General features: G+C 43.5%; 1 protein-coding gene across 3 annotated transcripts in view; it reads right to left on the reverse strand.

Annotated features, from left to right (window-relative positions):
- The window catches only part of TMTC4 (transmembrane O-mannosyltransferase targeting cadherins 4), a 62,006-nt gene that overhangs the window by 5,889 nt on the left and 41,205 nt on the right, over positions 1–14,912 (reverse strand). For all 3 annotated transcript variants that reach the window (XM_059903036.1, XM_059903034.1, XM_059903035.1), the window contains 5 exons: positions 9,405–9,484; positions 9,122–9,229; positions 8,889–9,030; positions 3,566–3,680; positions 2,415–2,527 (listed from right to left, as the gene is read on the reverse strand). In XM_059903036.1, the coding sequence (XP_059759019.1) occupies positions 2,415–2,527; positions 3,566–3,680; positions 8,889–9,030; positions 9,122–9,229; positions 9,405–9,484 (558 nt within the window). The remainder of the gene's footprint in view (positions 1–2,414; positions 2,528–3,565; positions 3,681–8,888; positions 9,031–9,121; positions 9,230–9,404; positions 9,485–14,912) is intronic.

Consider the following 14,912-nt stretch of genomic DNA (forward strand, 5'->3'; position numbering starts at 1 on the left):
GAGGCTAACTGAGGGTTCACCCTCAGGCTCAGAGCCTTGGCCAGTAATAGTACCTACCTGAGATTTAGTAAAATTATTCTGTTTTCAGTTACCTTATATTTCTAGTAAAGATAGCATGTTTCCACTTTAATTACCATTTGTGTTTAAAATCTATTTAAAGAAATATATCAAGTGAATAATAAGTAGTATCTAGATGTGGCCAAAAAAAAAAAATTCGTAAGGGTATGACATAAATGTCTGGAGTTGGGGAAACTGCTCTCTAAACGTAATCTGCTCTTAAACTACAGGGCCCGTGGAACAGGTGATGCAGAGAGAATCAGCACGAGAGGCAACGTTCACCACTGAAAAACATCACTTTTGGAAATTAAATGGCAATGGGCATTATAAATGCTAATGGATTTTAATGATCCTTAGAGTTTCATTAAATAATCACTAGACTAAAATTATTGCTGTGTATGTATACATGTATACAATGTTTCATAGTTAAAAATTACCTTCTTGTGCATTTCTTTCTGAGCACCATCTCCATTTCACAGAAGAATAAACTGAGGAGTGGTTAAGTGATGGCTCTTGGGTAAAAGGGCTGCTCGGATAAAAAGGTGCCCCATAATCACCTGGATGTAATGAGAATGCTCACATCAAAGTCTCAAAAGAGATTCCGGAAGCCTGAACGTTCCGGAACCGAATGTGGGACGGGTTCCATCATTTCACAGTGGTGCACTGGGCACTTACAAAATGCCCAGCGGTTGGGGAGGGGTGGAGCAGCAAAGGAGACACAAAAATGGGACTTAAGACTCTGACCTCAAGGAGGCTCCAGGCTCACTAAGGACACTGACCAAGAGTTAGTGATCATCTAAAACAGCAAATGCCTAGGTGGAAAGGGAGTTGCACAGACTGCAGACACCTGTCCTCATGGGCACGGTGGCCCAGCTGGAAGGTCTGCTTGCTCCACCCCTGTAAGTCACCACCACGTCACCTCTTCATCCAAGCGTCCCCGCCCAGTGCCCAAAGTTAAGTTCCTTATTTCAGATTTCACCCTCTGTTTCCTTATCTTAGGCTCAACACCCTGGCCTAGACAGTTAGGATGCAAAATGTGTAGAGAAACAGGAAACCCATTTCTCCATTCTGCTTTATGGAGTATTTTCTACTTTATCTGGGAAAAAAAACACACAAAACACCACTGTGAACTGGAACCCAAATCAACCCCAGGTTCCGTCACCTTACTAGGAATTCCAGTTTAGAAGCTGTGGGATGATAGAAAAATCAGCACATGATCACATAAGCTGCATCTCAAGGATGGTCACTGGACACTCCCCCCCGTCCCAGGCTGACAGATGGCTGGAAAGTCATTAGAAAGGAACCCACACACCTCACCTCCCTCCCCTCTACACAAGTAGGTCTGTAAAAAATAAAACGAACCCCCTCAAAAGGTTATCTGGGGGCAAAATCTAGAAATTCAAAAATGTACTCTGATGCTATTAAACTCCCTGATTATTCAATTCAAAAAGGATAGAAATGCATGAGACATCTTACTACTGTATTGTTATAGAAAATTATGCTGATAATGATATATAATGAGCCGAACAGGAGAAGTATGAATTAATCACTATTAGGCCGAATGTGATCAAAATCAGATATGTCCCCTGATTCAAAAAGGAAATATTTCTCTCATGAAAGGACGAAGACACTGCTTCTAAAAGTGTGTTTTCTGTAACATCTGTGCTAGGAAGCCGGGATGCTGGTTAGAATGCATACTCCCTGACCTTCCCCCACGGAGCCACGTGGAGAAATACGGGCCTCTGTATTCTCACAGGCTCCCTCGGTGGTTCTGATACACAAACTAAAATCTGAGATCAGTGCTATTAGGAACAGAGTCCCCTTCAGCATCCAGGGAGTTACGTGCCTTCTGATTCACGGTCTACTCCTGGCCCACCCTGGGACCCCAGTTAGTTAGAGGCCAGATGCAGTATCCTGTGGTTGGTCAGAAACTTCTAGGGCTTTGCAGATGACCTGTAACTTCCTGTAGGTGAGGAAAAACTTGGAAGCAGCGAGAACCCACCCTATATTCTCCACGGGCTGGTACTCCTTTTGGGCAGAAGAGGACGAGCCCCAGCGCCAGGGACAGAATCACAGCCCCATGCCAGGAGCTGGGGCATCTGCTAGGATTTTTTTGGCTTCTCCTCCCCTCCCACGTTTGAGCGATGCTGGTGAATTCTGACCAGAAAGCACGTGGAGTCTGAGTCCACAAATTCATCTCTTGGGCAACTTCTCAAAGCAAACTGACCGAGCCACACCGGTACGCAGCTACCACTGGTTGGGCCTAATTCTGAATTTAACTGGGCAGACGTTACATTGATGGCTCCTGTCAGATGCCGGCATTCACTGTAAGAAATCACGGCCTGCAGTTCACACACCTTGTATTTCTGGGACTTTCCCAGCACGTTTGCCAAGGAGAACATCAGAGAGTGGTCATTAGGTATTAATTCCAGTGCCTCTCTTCCAACAGCTTCGGCTTGGGCTAAATTACCTGTGAGTGAAAAATGGAAAACTTAAAAAACATGTTCGCATTGTACTAGTATTTTAGTCTCTCTCTCTAATTAACAGGGCTTATGTGCATTATGTACAATGATTATGAATAAACCACTTAAGAAGATCAATGTAGAACATGTAATACACACACACATACACAACACTCAACACACACACACGACCTATCAGTTGCAAAGCCACTGCAGTCCAGCACAATTCCGACATAACATACCAACAGCTTTTGATTAAATTCTGTCAAAGCACGTAAAATCTAATTTTAATTTCCCCCAGATACCAGTTATACCCAAATCAGAGAAAACAAGTCTGCAGAATAAGAATATCACAGCAACAGTTTAATAACTGAATATTTATAGTATTGAAGCTCACATTCTACACTTTCATTAGGAACAAGATGCATATCTCCCTCCACACTGAGTAGATGGCTTACTAGCTTTAAATTCTGCCAAATGAAAACTATCATTTCCTATGGAATGACTGGATTTTTAAAAGTAAGGGAACAGAGAAACTTCTAATTGATTGAGTCTCGCTTGGGCTAAGAAACCAGGTCACCAAATTTATTACCATTATATCGAAAATAAGAATCTGTGAGTGTAGGTTTGAGAGCACCTCCTTTGAGTACCGTCCATGAACTTCAGAGCATGGACCTAGCACCATCCATTTCATAAGCCCAGAAGCCATTCTTACTTACTTCCAGGTACCTCCAGCATGCTAGGTGATGGCCAGTGCCAGATGACAGGCTTCAGGAGAAATGAGATGTTAGTGCACACCTGCCCCCGTTACTCAACACCAACTCTAAGCGAAGTGTCACCTTCCCAAACATGCATATTGCAATATGTCAAAGGAAACTCCATACTCTAGAAGTACACACAGATTTGTCATGTAAAATATTGAACCCCATATTAATTAAAAAAAAAACAACTCTAACGCACACTAGGGAAAAAAAAAAGCACAAGCATGTATTTCCTAATTACCCAAGGGCACTACACCGTGGACTGACCGAATCGCTTCTCCACACCTGTGTTATCAAGGAGGATGATCATGTTGTTCCAGGCCAGGCTGTGCTCTGGCTTCAGCACGGTAGCATTCCTCCACGCGTTCAGCGCGTCCACGTGACGATTGAGATCTGCATACTGAACACAAAGCAGGGACACCCCCAGTCAATATTCCAGTTCTTTTTTTTGTTTTCTTTCTCCAAGATATAACCAAACCAAACCCCCAACCAAACCGAACCGAACTTGTATTTATCGAGCGTCTAATTTTTCATATTAACTCATTTAGCCCTCCCAACAATCTCAGTGAAGGAGAACTATCCCCATTTTACAGATGAAGTAAATAACTGAGGCACAGAGAAAGGAAGTAATGTGCCCAAAATGCCATATCTAGAAATGGGAGAGCAGGGCCTGGGACCAGGTGGCCTAGCTCCTGAGCCTACAACCTTTTAACTATAACCCGTAATTTAGTGATTCCAGGTGTCAAAGCATGTTTCAGACTACTGAAGAGAGGTTAAGGAAAAAACCTAATCCTTAGTATTTTTCCAGAAAGATTTCACATAGGCTATCTTTGATAAGATATTATTTAAAATGGTCAACAAAATATTTAATGTGATTAAAAGCTCTATGGGCCAAATTCACCTTGTGAAGAATGGTCTTCCTGCCTACATCTAAGCTTCCTATAAAACTGTGAGTCTATCAGACATACTTTATGAACTGGTTGGAAAAGTCTTAAGCGGTAAATGTAAACCTCTTTGGCAATTTGGAGCCTGTTTGCCTCCTTCAGGAAGGAGAGAATGATCTGTTGCTTTCTTTTGAGAGGGAATGTTAACATCGATAACAGAATATGAAATGGCTGGCTGTCAATCTGCATAGTTAATAAAAGCACACAGAGGGGGAAAGTGATGGATTGTTTAACAGGTGACCCTCTTGCCCTCTTCAACTCAGTTCAAATGCACATCTCATCTGAACGAACACGGTTCCTTTAACTCTGCAAAAAAGTACACACAATTACAATTTATCAGAGTTTAAGGCTATTTCCTTACTTACTGTCAAGTCTGTCTTTTCATTAGACAACAGAAACATTGTGACTTGCCCCATGACCCCACACACAGCAAACAGGTGGCACAGCACGCAAGAAAAAGAAAGGTTTAAGGAATTAGGAATTACGGAAACATTTGTGAATATCCATTTGCTAAAGATGTCGGAATTTCCCATGAGACTCAGAAACTCAAGTTACGATATTTTAGCCCTTAAATGAGGAAATATGTAAAGTTCAAAGACTTAAAATAATTTAGGATGCCTAATTATACCAACATTTAATTGTCTCTTTATATTTGATGTTCCATTGATTTCTCAGCCAGTTCTCTCCAGCAAGTGACAGGTATTTGAGTCATGTGGACACGATCTGTGGTGACATTCTTTCAAAGGCACCCAGGAAAACCAACATAACTTCGTTTACACAACAAAAACATTCTTTACATATTTTATTATTTATTATTATTTTTCATTACTATTTATTGAAGAACAACACCAGCCTGAACCCGGTAACACTTACTCCTATTTTGCCTTGAACTTTACCTTTTATACCATCTATACAAAGTGAACAAGCACTTTAAGGGAAACAGAGAAAAATGGTGATTTAGCAAGAACTACCCATTCTGAAAGTGGACAGGTAATAAGCATGTTATTTACCTATTAGTCCTATGCTCATCCTTCTATGCTCTGCAAACTACATTTCCCATGGTGCTTTGCTACTTGGCCCGTTAAGTCTCTCTGCCAATAGAAGTCACAGGTGATGATCAGACAGTTGGAAGAGGGAGTAGCGCTTTCCCCCCATCCTCGCTCTCTCTTTCCTTGTCCTTGGCAGTGCCTCTACAGTGGCCATGTCCCCTCCCTCCACAGTCCCAGGGCTGGACTGTGGTCCTTCTGTCACAATCTCAGCCTTGAGGTGATGGTACCTCCTGAGATGTGGTGCCTTCTCTGAGCTCTTAAATTCTGGTGGCATCACTTCGTTCCATTTGTTCCCTTAACCCTAGAGGGTTTCCTTTTACTCTCTGAGTTAATGTCACCTTTCCATGTGTGTTCTTCCAACAACTGTCTAACCCATTCCTTGTACTGAATCTTCTCTATTTAAAATACTTAGCACGGGGAATTCCCTGGTGGTCCAGTGGGTAAGACTCTGTGCTCCCAATTCAGGGGGCCGGGGTTCGATCACTGGTTGGGGAACTAGATCCCGCATGCATGCAGAGTTGCAAACTCTGCAACTAAGAGTTTGCATGCCGCAACTAAAAGATCCCACATGCCACAACTAAGACCCAGTGCAACCAAAATAAATAAACAAATAAATATTAAAAAAAAAGAGATTATTTTAAAAAAACATACTTAGCATGGTTTTGGTTTTCCTGAATGGATCCTGCCTGATGCAATTAGTCCTTGCAAAATGAACTGTCTCCAGTCACTATTACCATAATTTTCTAATGTCAGTAATGTGTCCCAAATAATCCAGCTCTTCCCAATTTCCTACATCACAAGAGAAGTTCATTATAGTCCCTTCTTTCCTGTATCCAGAAATCAAAACACATTTCTGTCTCCCACTACTGAAGAGTGACTAAGGAAGATTTTTTCAAAAAAGAAACTCTTCAGTTATTAAGTTCCTATTATTTGCCGATATAAAAATATACTGGTTGAGCTGTTAAAGATTAAGCTCTTAATGCTTTTAAGCTGTCAAGCAGGCAAAAGCTGGATAACTGAACAACAAAGGAGAGCAAAATCTTTAAATAAGCAAGAACAGCTGGCAGGAGGGAACACAGAAAGATTACTTCACGGTAGCATAATTAGTAAACAGTACACAGAGAACAGTACAAGGTCTCAATATAGTCAATACTACAGGTGATCTTCTAAGTGAGAGTGGGGATGAGTTCCAGGGCCTGGAGCACATGTTAAAATCCTCTATTTTGCATTCTATCTTCGTTTCTTTGGATGTAACTTGGCTCATTTAGCATTAATTCTCAATTTTCCAAACCCCAAGGAATTGCAGTGACAGGCAGCTACTGGGGGAAGGAAGAAGACCGCTAAGTATTAGAGCTTTAAAGTATAACCGAGGGCTCCAGGCAGATACACTCACTTCACAAACAATACCCTGAAAAAAGAGCTGCCTCCAAAAAAATTTTAAAAAAAGAATGAAAGAAGAATTTGTGTGGATCTCAAGTATAATATGTCACGCAAGTCCTAGTATAGACACAGTAAATAGAAACAGTAATCCCTGCAATCACCACCAATGCAAGTATTTGGATAATACCCAATTTGTTCCCAGACCCCATTCTCACTTCATTAACTTTGCAGGGACCCACCCTGCTCTGTGTGTGACTGGATTTTCTGGTCTCTACTGATATTATTACAGTGGAGTTTTACTGTCTCTCCCCTACTCCAAGAAAACAAGATAGAGGACCCAAACATGCCACCCCAAATATACCATTTTGGCATAAAGATTATTGCACTGAAGGCATTTGAGAGTCAACAGATGCAGAAAGCAGCTTTCCTGGAGCTTCCCTGATCTGACTAAAAGCAGAAACTTCTGAGAAAGGAGGACGGCCTCCCCTCCTGGGGAAGTTTTATGGCTATGGAGAAGACGAACCTACACAAACACACCTCACTTCATTATATATGTGAGGTTTCCCCCATATATTTACCTTCCCACAGTTCGTCAGCTTGGAAGCCTGAAACCTCTTTCTTTGTCTTGTCATTTCTCTACAAATGTATAGTTCTCTGCTAAGATGCTACATAAGCCCAAGTTCTAACCATCCCTTTGAGTTACCCCACTTGTCTGCCCGCTGCACACGTTAATAAACTGTTTTTCTCGTTACCACCTCCATCACCTCACAGAACTACCATTTTTTGGGTGTGCGCTTATTTTCTTTATTAAGGAAAGCAAGAGCTTTAATAATTAAGCTGTGAGTCCTCATGGAGGCCTTTCAGAAATGATAACAAAATCTATTTCACTATCATTAGCAATATATGCTTTCAGATTTTTTTTTTAATTAATTAATTTTATTTTTGGCTGCGTTGGGTCTCTGTTGCTGCCCACGGGCTTTCTCTAGTTGCAGCGAGCGGGGCTACTCTTCGTTGTGGTGCGCAGGCTTCTCATTGCGGTGGCTTCTCTTGTTGCAGAGCATGGGCTCTAGGCGCACGGGCTTCAGTAGTTGTGGCACGTGGGCTCAGTAGTTGTGGCGCACGGGCTTAGTTGCTCTGCAGCATGTGGGATCTTCCCGGACCAGGGCTCGAACCCATGTCCTCTGCACTGGCAGGTGGATTTTTAACCACTGTGCCACCAGGGAAGCCCCATGCTTTCAGATTTTAAGATTATTGAACTTACTGTATGAGCTACTGCTGTATTATTTATTTGAAGAAAGAAACTATATTTTAAAAAAAAGAGTCAAGAGCAATAACAGCTTTATAAATATCCTGTTAGTGACCAAAAAGAGAAAGTCTCTACGGAATACATTATGTTCTATTTCCATTGAATAATCTCAAAGCCCTTTTGTGGGCTCCTGAGCTTTCTTTTATGGGGGGATAGTTACCTGTAAAAATGCAGGAACAGTCCCTTGAGGCAGCAGAAGAGGAAAGCTCAGAAGTCACATTATGGGTTTGCTTTTTTTAAATTTCAGTTTTTATTCAATTGGTGTTTTAAAAACAGAGAGACCAGTGTTTATCAGGAAGTAACCCCTTGGAATACTGTTTTACAGGGCACAAAGGGAGTTTAAAAATTGTAATTTATTCCTTAGTTTAACCTGTTGCCTTTATGATCTCTTAAACTTGGCTAATTCAAGTTGGCTTGCTCTCTAATTAGAGCTAAAAAAAACTACATAGGGCTTCCCTGGTGGCGCAGTGGTTGAGAATCTGCCTGCCAATGCAAGGGACACGGGTTCGAGCCCTGGTCTGGGAAGATCCCACATGCCGCGGAGCAACTCGGCCCGTGAGCCACAACTACTGAGCCTGCGCGTCTGGAGCCTGTGCTCCGCAACAAGAGAGGCCGTGAGAGTGAGAGGCTCGCACACCGCGATGAAGAGTGGCCCCCCGCTCGCCGCAACTAGAGAAAGCCCTCGCACAGAAACGAAGACCCAACACAGCCATAAATAAATAAATAAATAATAAAAATTAAAAAAAAAAAACAAAAAAAAAAACTACATAGGAGGAAATCAAATAGCTACCTTCAACTGAGATAAAAGTATGTGCAAGAACTTCATAAGCTGTAGAGGAATAGAATGGGTGCTGCTCTTCTCACTTTACTATAAAGAAAGAAACAAAACCAAGCTTTTCTTCCGCAGCCACAGGGCACCACGTGCTTACCAAACGCCCGAGGTTGTAGTAACAATCTGGGTATTTCCTCCTGTGTTTGATCGCCATCCGGTAACTTTGCTCGGCAGCCTGGAACCGTTTCAGGCTGTTCTGCACGATGCCTAAATTCATCCACGCGGCAGCAAAGTCTGGCCTGGAAGATAAACAAGGAAAAGAACGGCTGAGCTCCCAGAACGCCGGAGCGCATTTCCATGCCATGAGCATGATTATGAAACAACGCTTACTGTATCTGTACGGCCAAAGACAGCAGCTCCTCTGCTTCCTGGAGCTCATTCCTTTCTTTTAAGATATTTCCCAGATTATTCATGGCATGAACGTACTTCGGATTTAATCTGGAAGTGGAGAGAGAAACCAAGCCTGTAGTCTTCACTAAACTCTCAGGAGTTGGCAAATTTATCTTAAAGTTGGGGTCCTCATGGGGACAGGTTTTTAACGCTAGAAAGTTAAAATAAGACACGTGTACTGTAAAGACGGCATTTCTTCCGTGAGACAGGACGCTTGCAGTACCTCACAGCTTCCCGGTAGTATCTAATGGCAGCTGTCTGATTGCCTTTATCAGCCAGGTTTTTGCCCACGTTGTAGTGAACCTGAAAAGAGAGAGAAAAATCGGCCATCAGCTGCCAGACTTCTTTGTTCAGACCTGGGATGCCTAGTATGCGTTCTAGATGAAAGCAAAAGATAATGGTATAAAAAACAAGCCCCTGCAGAACTTCAGCTAAACCCCTACAGAGGCTGGGCCGAGCTTGCTGGTGCTCTAGTGCCTTGCCCTGTAAGAAAAGATTCGAGGGAAGGGAGGTGACGAGCAGATGGTAACACTAAAGTGTGACAGCAGGATACTGACCAAAGAACTCAACAGAGAAAACTGGAAAGTTAGGAAGCTGGGCTGGTTTTTACCGTGAAACCCTGACTCTCCCTCCTTCTCACACACCTGCACCCACTAGGGCTGAGTGGCAAAGTCCAACCACACGTGCATGTGAGGAAACAATGACGATTCTGTATTTTAAACAAATACAGCACTTTCTTGTATGACACCTTTCTTCTGTAGCAATACTATCGTTCCACTTTACACTAATCAAATTCTCCCTCCCTCATTCCTTTAGGTAATAACGACCGCATCCCAGGCACCAAGTCGGCAGCTACAGATACAATGGTGGGCAAACCATTCAGACCCCTGCCTCCTGAGCCCTGGATGGGAGTCAGATGCCCTCATTAGTAAATGTGTCACTCGAAGGGGCCGGGGCTCTGGAGGAAGGTGAGTCTGAGGACGGCACCTGGTTGAGTGTCAGGAAGGCTGTCCTATAAAGGGCCTTGCGGCAGAGACCGGAATGGGGATCACCCGGTAAAGGGGCTGCAGTGGAGCGAGCGTCCCAGGTGCAGCAGCAAGGGGCAGGGTCCCTGGCCTAGAGGAAGCCTGGTACGTTTGGTGGAGCAGCTACAGGCAGCCTGGCGTCGCTGAGCGCAGAGGGCAGGGGAGACCAGGCTACACAGGGAACCCCGAGAGGCGTTGGGTCCCGTTTAGTCTTTGCCCCAAGAGAAGTGGGAGGCCAGTGCGGGGTCTGCAAGTGCCTGAGTTTCCTAGGGCTGCGGTAACAAAGGACCACAAGCTGGGGGCTTAGAGACAACAGAAATGTATTCCGCCGTAGTTCTGGAGGCAGAAATTAGCAGCAGCAAGGCTGGTTCCCACTGGAGGCTCTGAGGAAAACTTCCACGCTTCTCTCATCTTCCGACCGTGGCCGGCCATCCTTGGTGTACCTTGCTCTGCGGCTGCAGCACTCGAATCTGCCTCTGTCTTCACGTGGCCCTCTCCCCGCTGTGTGTCCGTGTCTCTGCTCTCTCTCACAAGGACACCAGTCATAGCAGATTAACGGTCCGCCCTATTCCAGTATAACCTCATCTTAACTTACATCTGAATGACATCTGCAAGGACCCCCCTTCCCAAATAAACAGGGCTTAGGACTTGAACACATCTTGGCGGCGGGGGGTGGGGGGCACAATTCATCCCATAACAAAAGCGAGGGGTAGGAGGGTGGCAGAGGGTCAGAATCAGATTTAGGTTTATGTAAAGTAAGTCACACTGGGAAACTCACGTGAGTCAGGAAAAAGCCAATGCTGGGGGTCCAGGGAGAGCCTGTAGCTGCGGCCCCAAGAGCGAGGATGGTGGACGGAGCTGGGTGGTGGTGAAGAAGTGGGGGGATCTGAGGAACACTGAGGCAGCAAAGAGCCCAGGGCAGCAGAACTGCACGGACTCATGAGGACTATTACCAGAAGTATTTACCAATCATCAAGCTCCTCTTGGAGGCTTACAGTGTAAAGGGCAACAGCAATCTCAGAGGAGATGATGTTTCAGAAATTCATTCAGTTGGGTGTGTGCAGGGTGACTAATAATAACTAACAGCAGCGGCTGGCAGGTACTGAGGGACTGCTTCGGCATCATTAAGTGTCTTGCCCTAGGTTGTGGTACTAGATTTGAACCCAGGCTCCAAAGCCTGTGTTTCTTCTCACTATATCACACCCATTTATCAAGGTGCTGGGTGAAAATGGGGCCGGGCTGCTCAAGACAATTTCTAGACCCACTCATTTACCCCACCTATTATTTTTTTAAGGTAAAATAATGTTTCTTTTGGGTGTTAAGGGCTGCACTGTGACCCCAAAATTCATATGTTGAAGTCCTAGACCCCAGCACCCCAGAATGTGACTGTATTGAAAGATGGGGGTCTTCGGGGCCCTGATCCAATCTGACTGATGGTCTTATAAGAGAAGGAAATTTGGACACACAGAGAACACCAGAGATGCCTGCACACAGATGAAAGGCTGTGTGAGGACATAGCAAGAAGGTGGCCATCTGCGAGCCAAGGAGAGAGGCCACAGGAGAAACCAGCTCTTCTGATGCCTTGACCCTGGACTTCTGGCCTCCAGAGCCGGGAGAAAATAAAACTCTGTTGTTTAAGTCAGCCAGTCCATTGTATTTTGTTACGGCAGCCCTAGCAGACCGACACATGGTGAATCACAATAATGGTTTGAGCACAATCAAGTAGCATTATATCTGAACATTCAAAACCCCTTTTAAAAGAATAATCACATCCTGCCTTATCAATCTTAACCTACAGTGATAGCACGTCTTCAAAACTACTGATATTTCTGGAAGGGTATAGAGCACTGCGACATTCTTTAAGCACTATGTAACAGAGATTTTTTTTAAAAAATTAATTAATTTATTTATCTTTGGCTGCGTTGGGTCCTTGTTGCTGCGCCCGGGCTTTCTCTAGTTGCGGCGAGTGGGGGCTACTCTGTTGCGGTGTGCAGGCTTCTCTTATTGCAGAGCACGGGCTCTAGATGCAATGGCTTCAGCAGTTGTGGCACGTGGGCTCAGTAGTCGTGGCTCGCGGGCTCTAGAGTGCAGGCTCAGGAGTTGTGGCGCACAGGCTTAGCTGCTCCGCAGGATATGGGATCTTCCCGGACCAGGGCTCGAACCCCACCGTGTCCACTGCATTGGCAGGCGGATTCTTATCCACTGCACCACCAGGGAAGCCCAAGATTTGTTTTTTAACTGTCAATTTTAAAGTCTACACATCCATTTTTACCTCATCGGACAAAAGGAATCACAAACGGGGAAATCACAGGCGATAGAAATGTATAATATTGCGCAGCACACCCTGTATAATTTAAACTTCCTAAACCAAATTATTGTCCACCTGTAGGTGTTACCGTCTTTATGTTATAGCTTGCAGGAGACTAGTTAATGCTATGGCTCGATCGTGGGTTTTGAAAAGTGGGCTCTAAGTGGGTTGATTTTGTGCCTCCCCCAGCCCCAGTCTGGAAGTGTTTACCCACTCCCTCACGCCCCACACACAAAGGGACCGAATCTGGAGACTCCAACCTGTGAGTGAGGACGTATGTGCCTGTGGTCCCCAGAATACAAACACAGCTTCTACGCAGACTTCAACACAGCTCCTGCCTCTTCCGCCCCTGAGCTCCTGCTGTTTTCCTTTGTTACGGGGAAATTCTGTTTTCTCAATAAAAAGCTCAGACAAAGAGCTGAACTGCCCTCTGCAGTAGAGCCGCTGTTCTGTTAGACCCGACGCCACCGACCAGGAGATCAGGGGAGGGCGGAGGGTTGCTTTGCAAAATCAGACTGCAGTGAATTCAATGGAACTAGTTAAAAATTGGATAGCCCCCTAGAAGACAAGCTGTCCATAATTAAGACTGGTAAACAGGTTTACCTAGAGGCCAGCCTTATCCTATGGGTGACACGGAGGGAAGTATTTGAAAAGAAAACAGCTGCCTAGATAACCCATTGTGAAAAACCAAAGCAAACCCCTACGAAACAGTTTACCTAAAATAGAGTTTAAAGAATGAGTGATTTTTGTTTCCCGGGAATGTAAAGGATTGAAAAAGCCTACTTATCCTTGAACTTTCCCTCCTGCCTTTGTGATTCATATGCTGAGGCAACAAACCAGCACAGAAGCCACTGAGAAAACCCACCATTGCAACCCAAGGATATGTAAATGCAAACGAAGTGAAAGCATCCATAAGGGAAGGAGGTACATTCAACAGCAACGCTAAAACCAGTTTGTTTCAAATTTCCTGTTAAAACTTCATGTTAAACTTAAAATGTTTTAAACACATAAAAATCCTATAACCCATCCTGGCTCATCCTTAAGGAAAGGATGTGGTATATGATCATTGTAGTATATGATCCCTTTCATTGTTAAAATAATTTAGAATTGTATCCCAGGGTTGATACAAAGTGTCACACACTTTCAAGCCTCAAAAACTAAGAATGGCTGCAAATACAATCAGATACTTGGTGTCTCATCCATAGTAGGAATTTAATTTCTATTGTCTCAATTCAGTCACTAATACCGAGTTCCTACCATATGCAAGGCACTGTGGGTATAATTCAAATGCAGACCAGGCACAGCACTGAGTCTCATTTGTAAATCTGGGACTAACTGACAGCCAGGTGCCAATTGCTTACTTAATAGTCAGTGAATGTAAAGTGGAAATGAGTGCAGAAAATGTATCTCCTGCAATACAGTTGAATGAAACCAGTGTCTTTCTAAATGAGATCTCTTCCCTGAAATCAACCTAGCTCCCCCCATCCCGAAAAAGGAAGTAAAGAGAACTTTATTATACTTCAGTTTATAGTGGAAAGTAAAAAACAAAAAAAGAAACCTATCTTGCTCATACTGAATGGCACCACTGAAAAATGTTCTTGGAAAGGCTTATCACTACTGGGCCCATTCTGAAGATGAGGTCTTGTATGTATGTCGTAAATTTAAAAGAGAAAACCACACACACAGACATATGATTATGTGCATGACCATCTGCACACCCCCTGTGTTTTCTAGCCTATGACATATGAAATCATAAGGCAGACATATAGGCTCAAACATCACATATGTCCCATCCCCCCTCATTTACTAGGGTAACCTGGGCACAGCACTATACCAGGCCTCTATCTACCACCTAAGTTACTAACTTAGATGAAGTCAGCTCCATCTTTCCATGCCTTTTTCATTTGGAAAATTAAAGAAAATAACCTCTCTGTGACAACCTTCGAGGGAGGATAATGGAGATTAATGATAGAGCCTCTACAAAGAAATCTGAGTTCCTTCTGGGGAAGAACTATATAAATAGAAGGGGTAATTACTGCCATTCAAACAGAAAAGTAAAAATAAAGCAAATCTATTAACATTATGAAATTAAATCACAGGCAATTTATTTTTAATAGCATAAAATAAATGGCTAGGTCAGCAAATCAAATTAACAATAAAAGCTTGAAATAATTCACTCTTTTATCTCAGCCTCTAACTATAAAACACGAACAAGGTTTTTTTTAAATCAAAGAAAAGACAAACAAGGAGTCAGCACCTTTTATACTATCCCTCACTCCACGGTCACAATAAGACATCAACTATTCATTAGATTTCTTCATATAATTTTGCCTGAAATCACCGTTTTTCTCTTAAATATAGAATGTGGAAATGAGACAGAATTCCATGGAGTTTTTAT

Source organism: Balaenoptera ricei, chromosome 18 (genome assembly GCF_028023285.1).
Source record: "Balaenoptera ricei isolate mBalRic1 chromosome 18, mBalRic1.hap2, whole genome shotgun sequence".
Taxonomy (NCBI): Eukaryota; Metazoa; Chordata; class Mammalia; order Artiodactyla; family Balaenopteridae; genus Balaenoptera; species Balaenoptera ricei.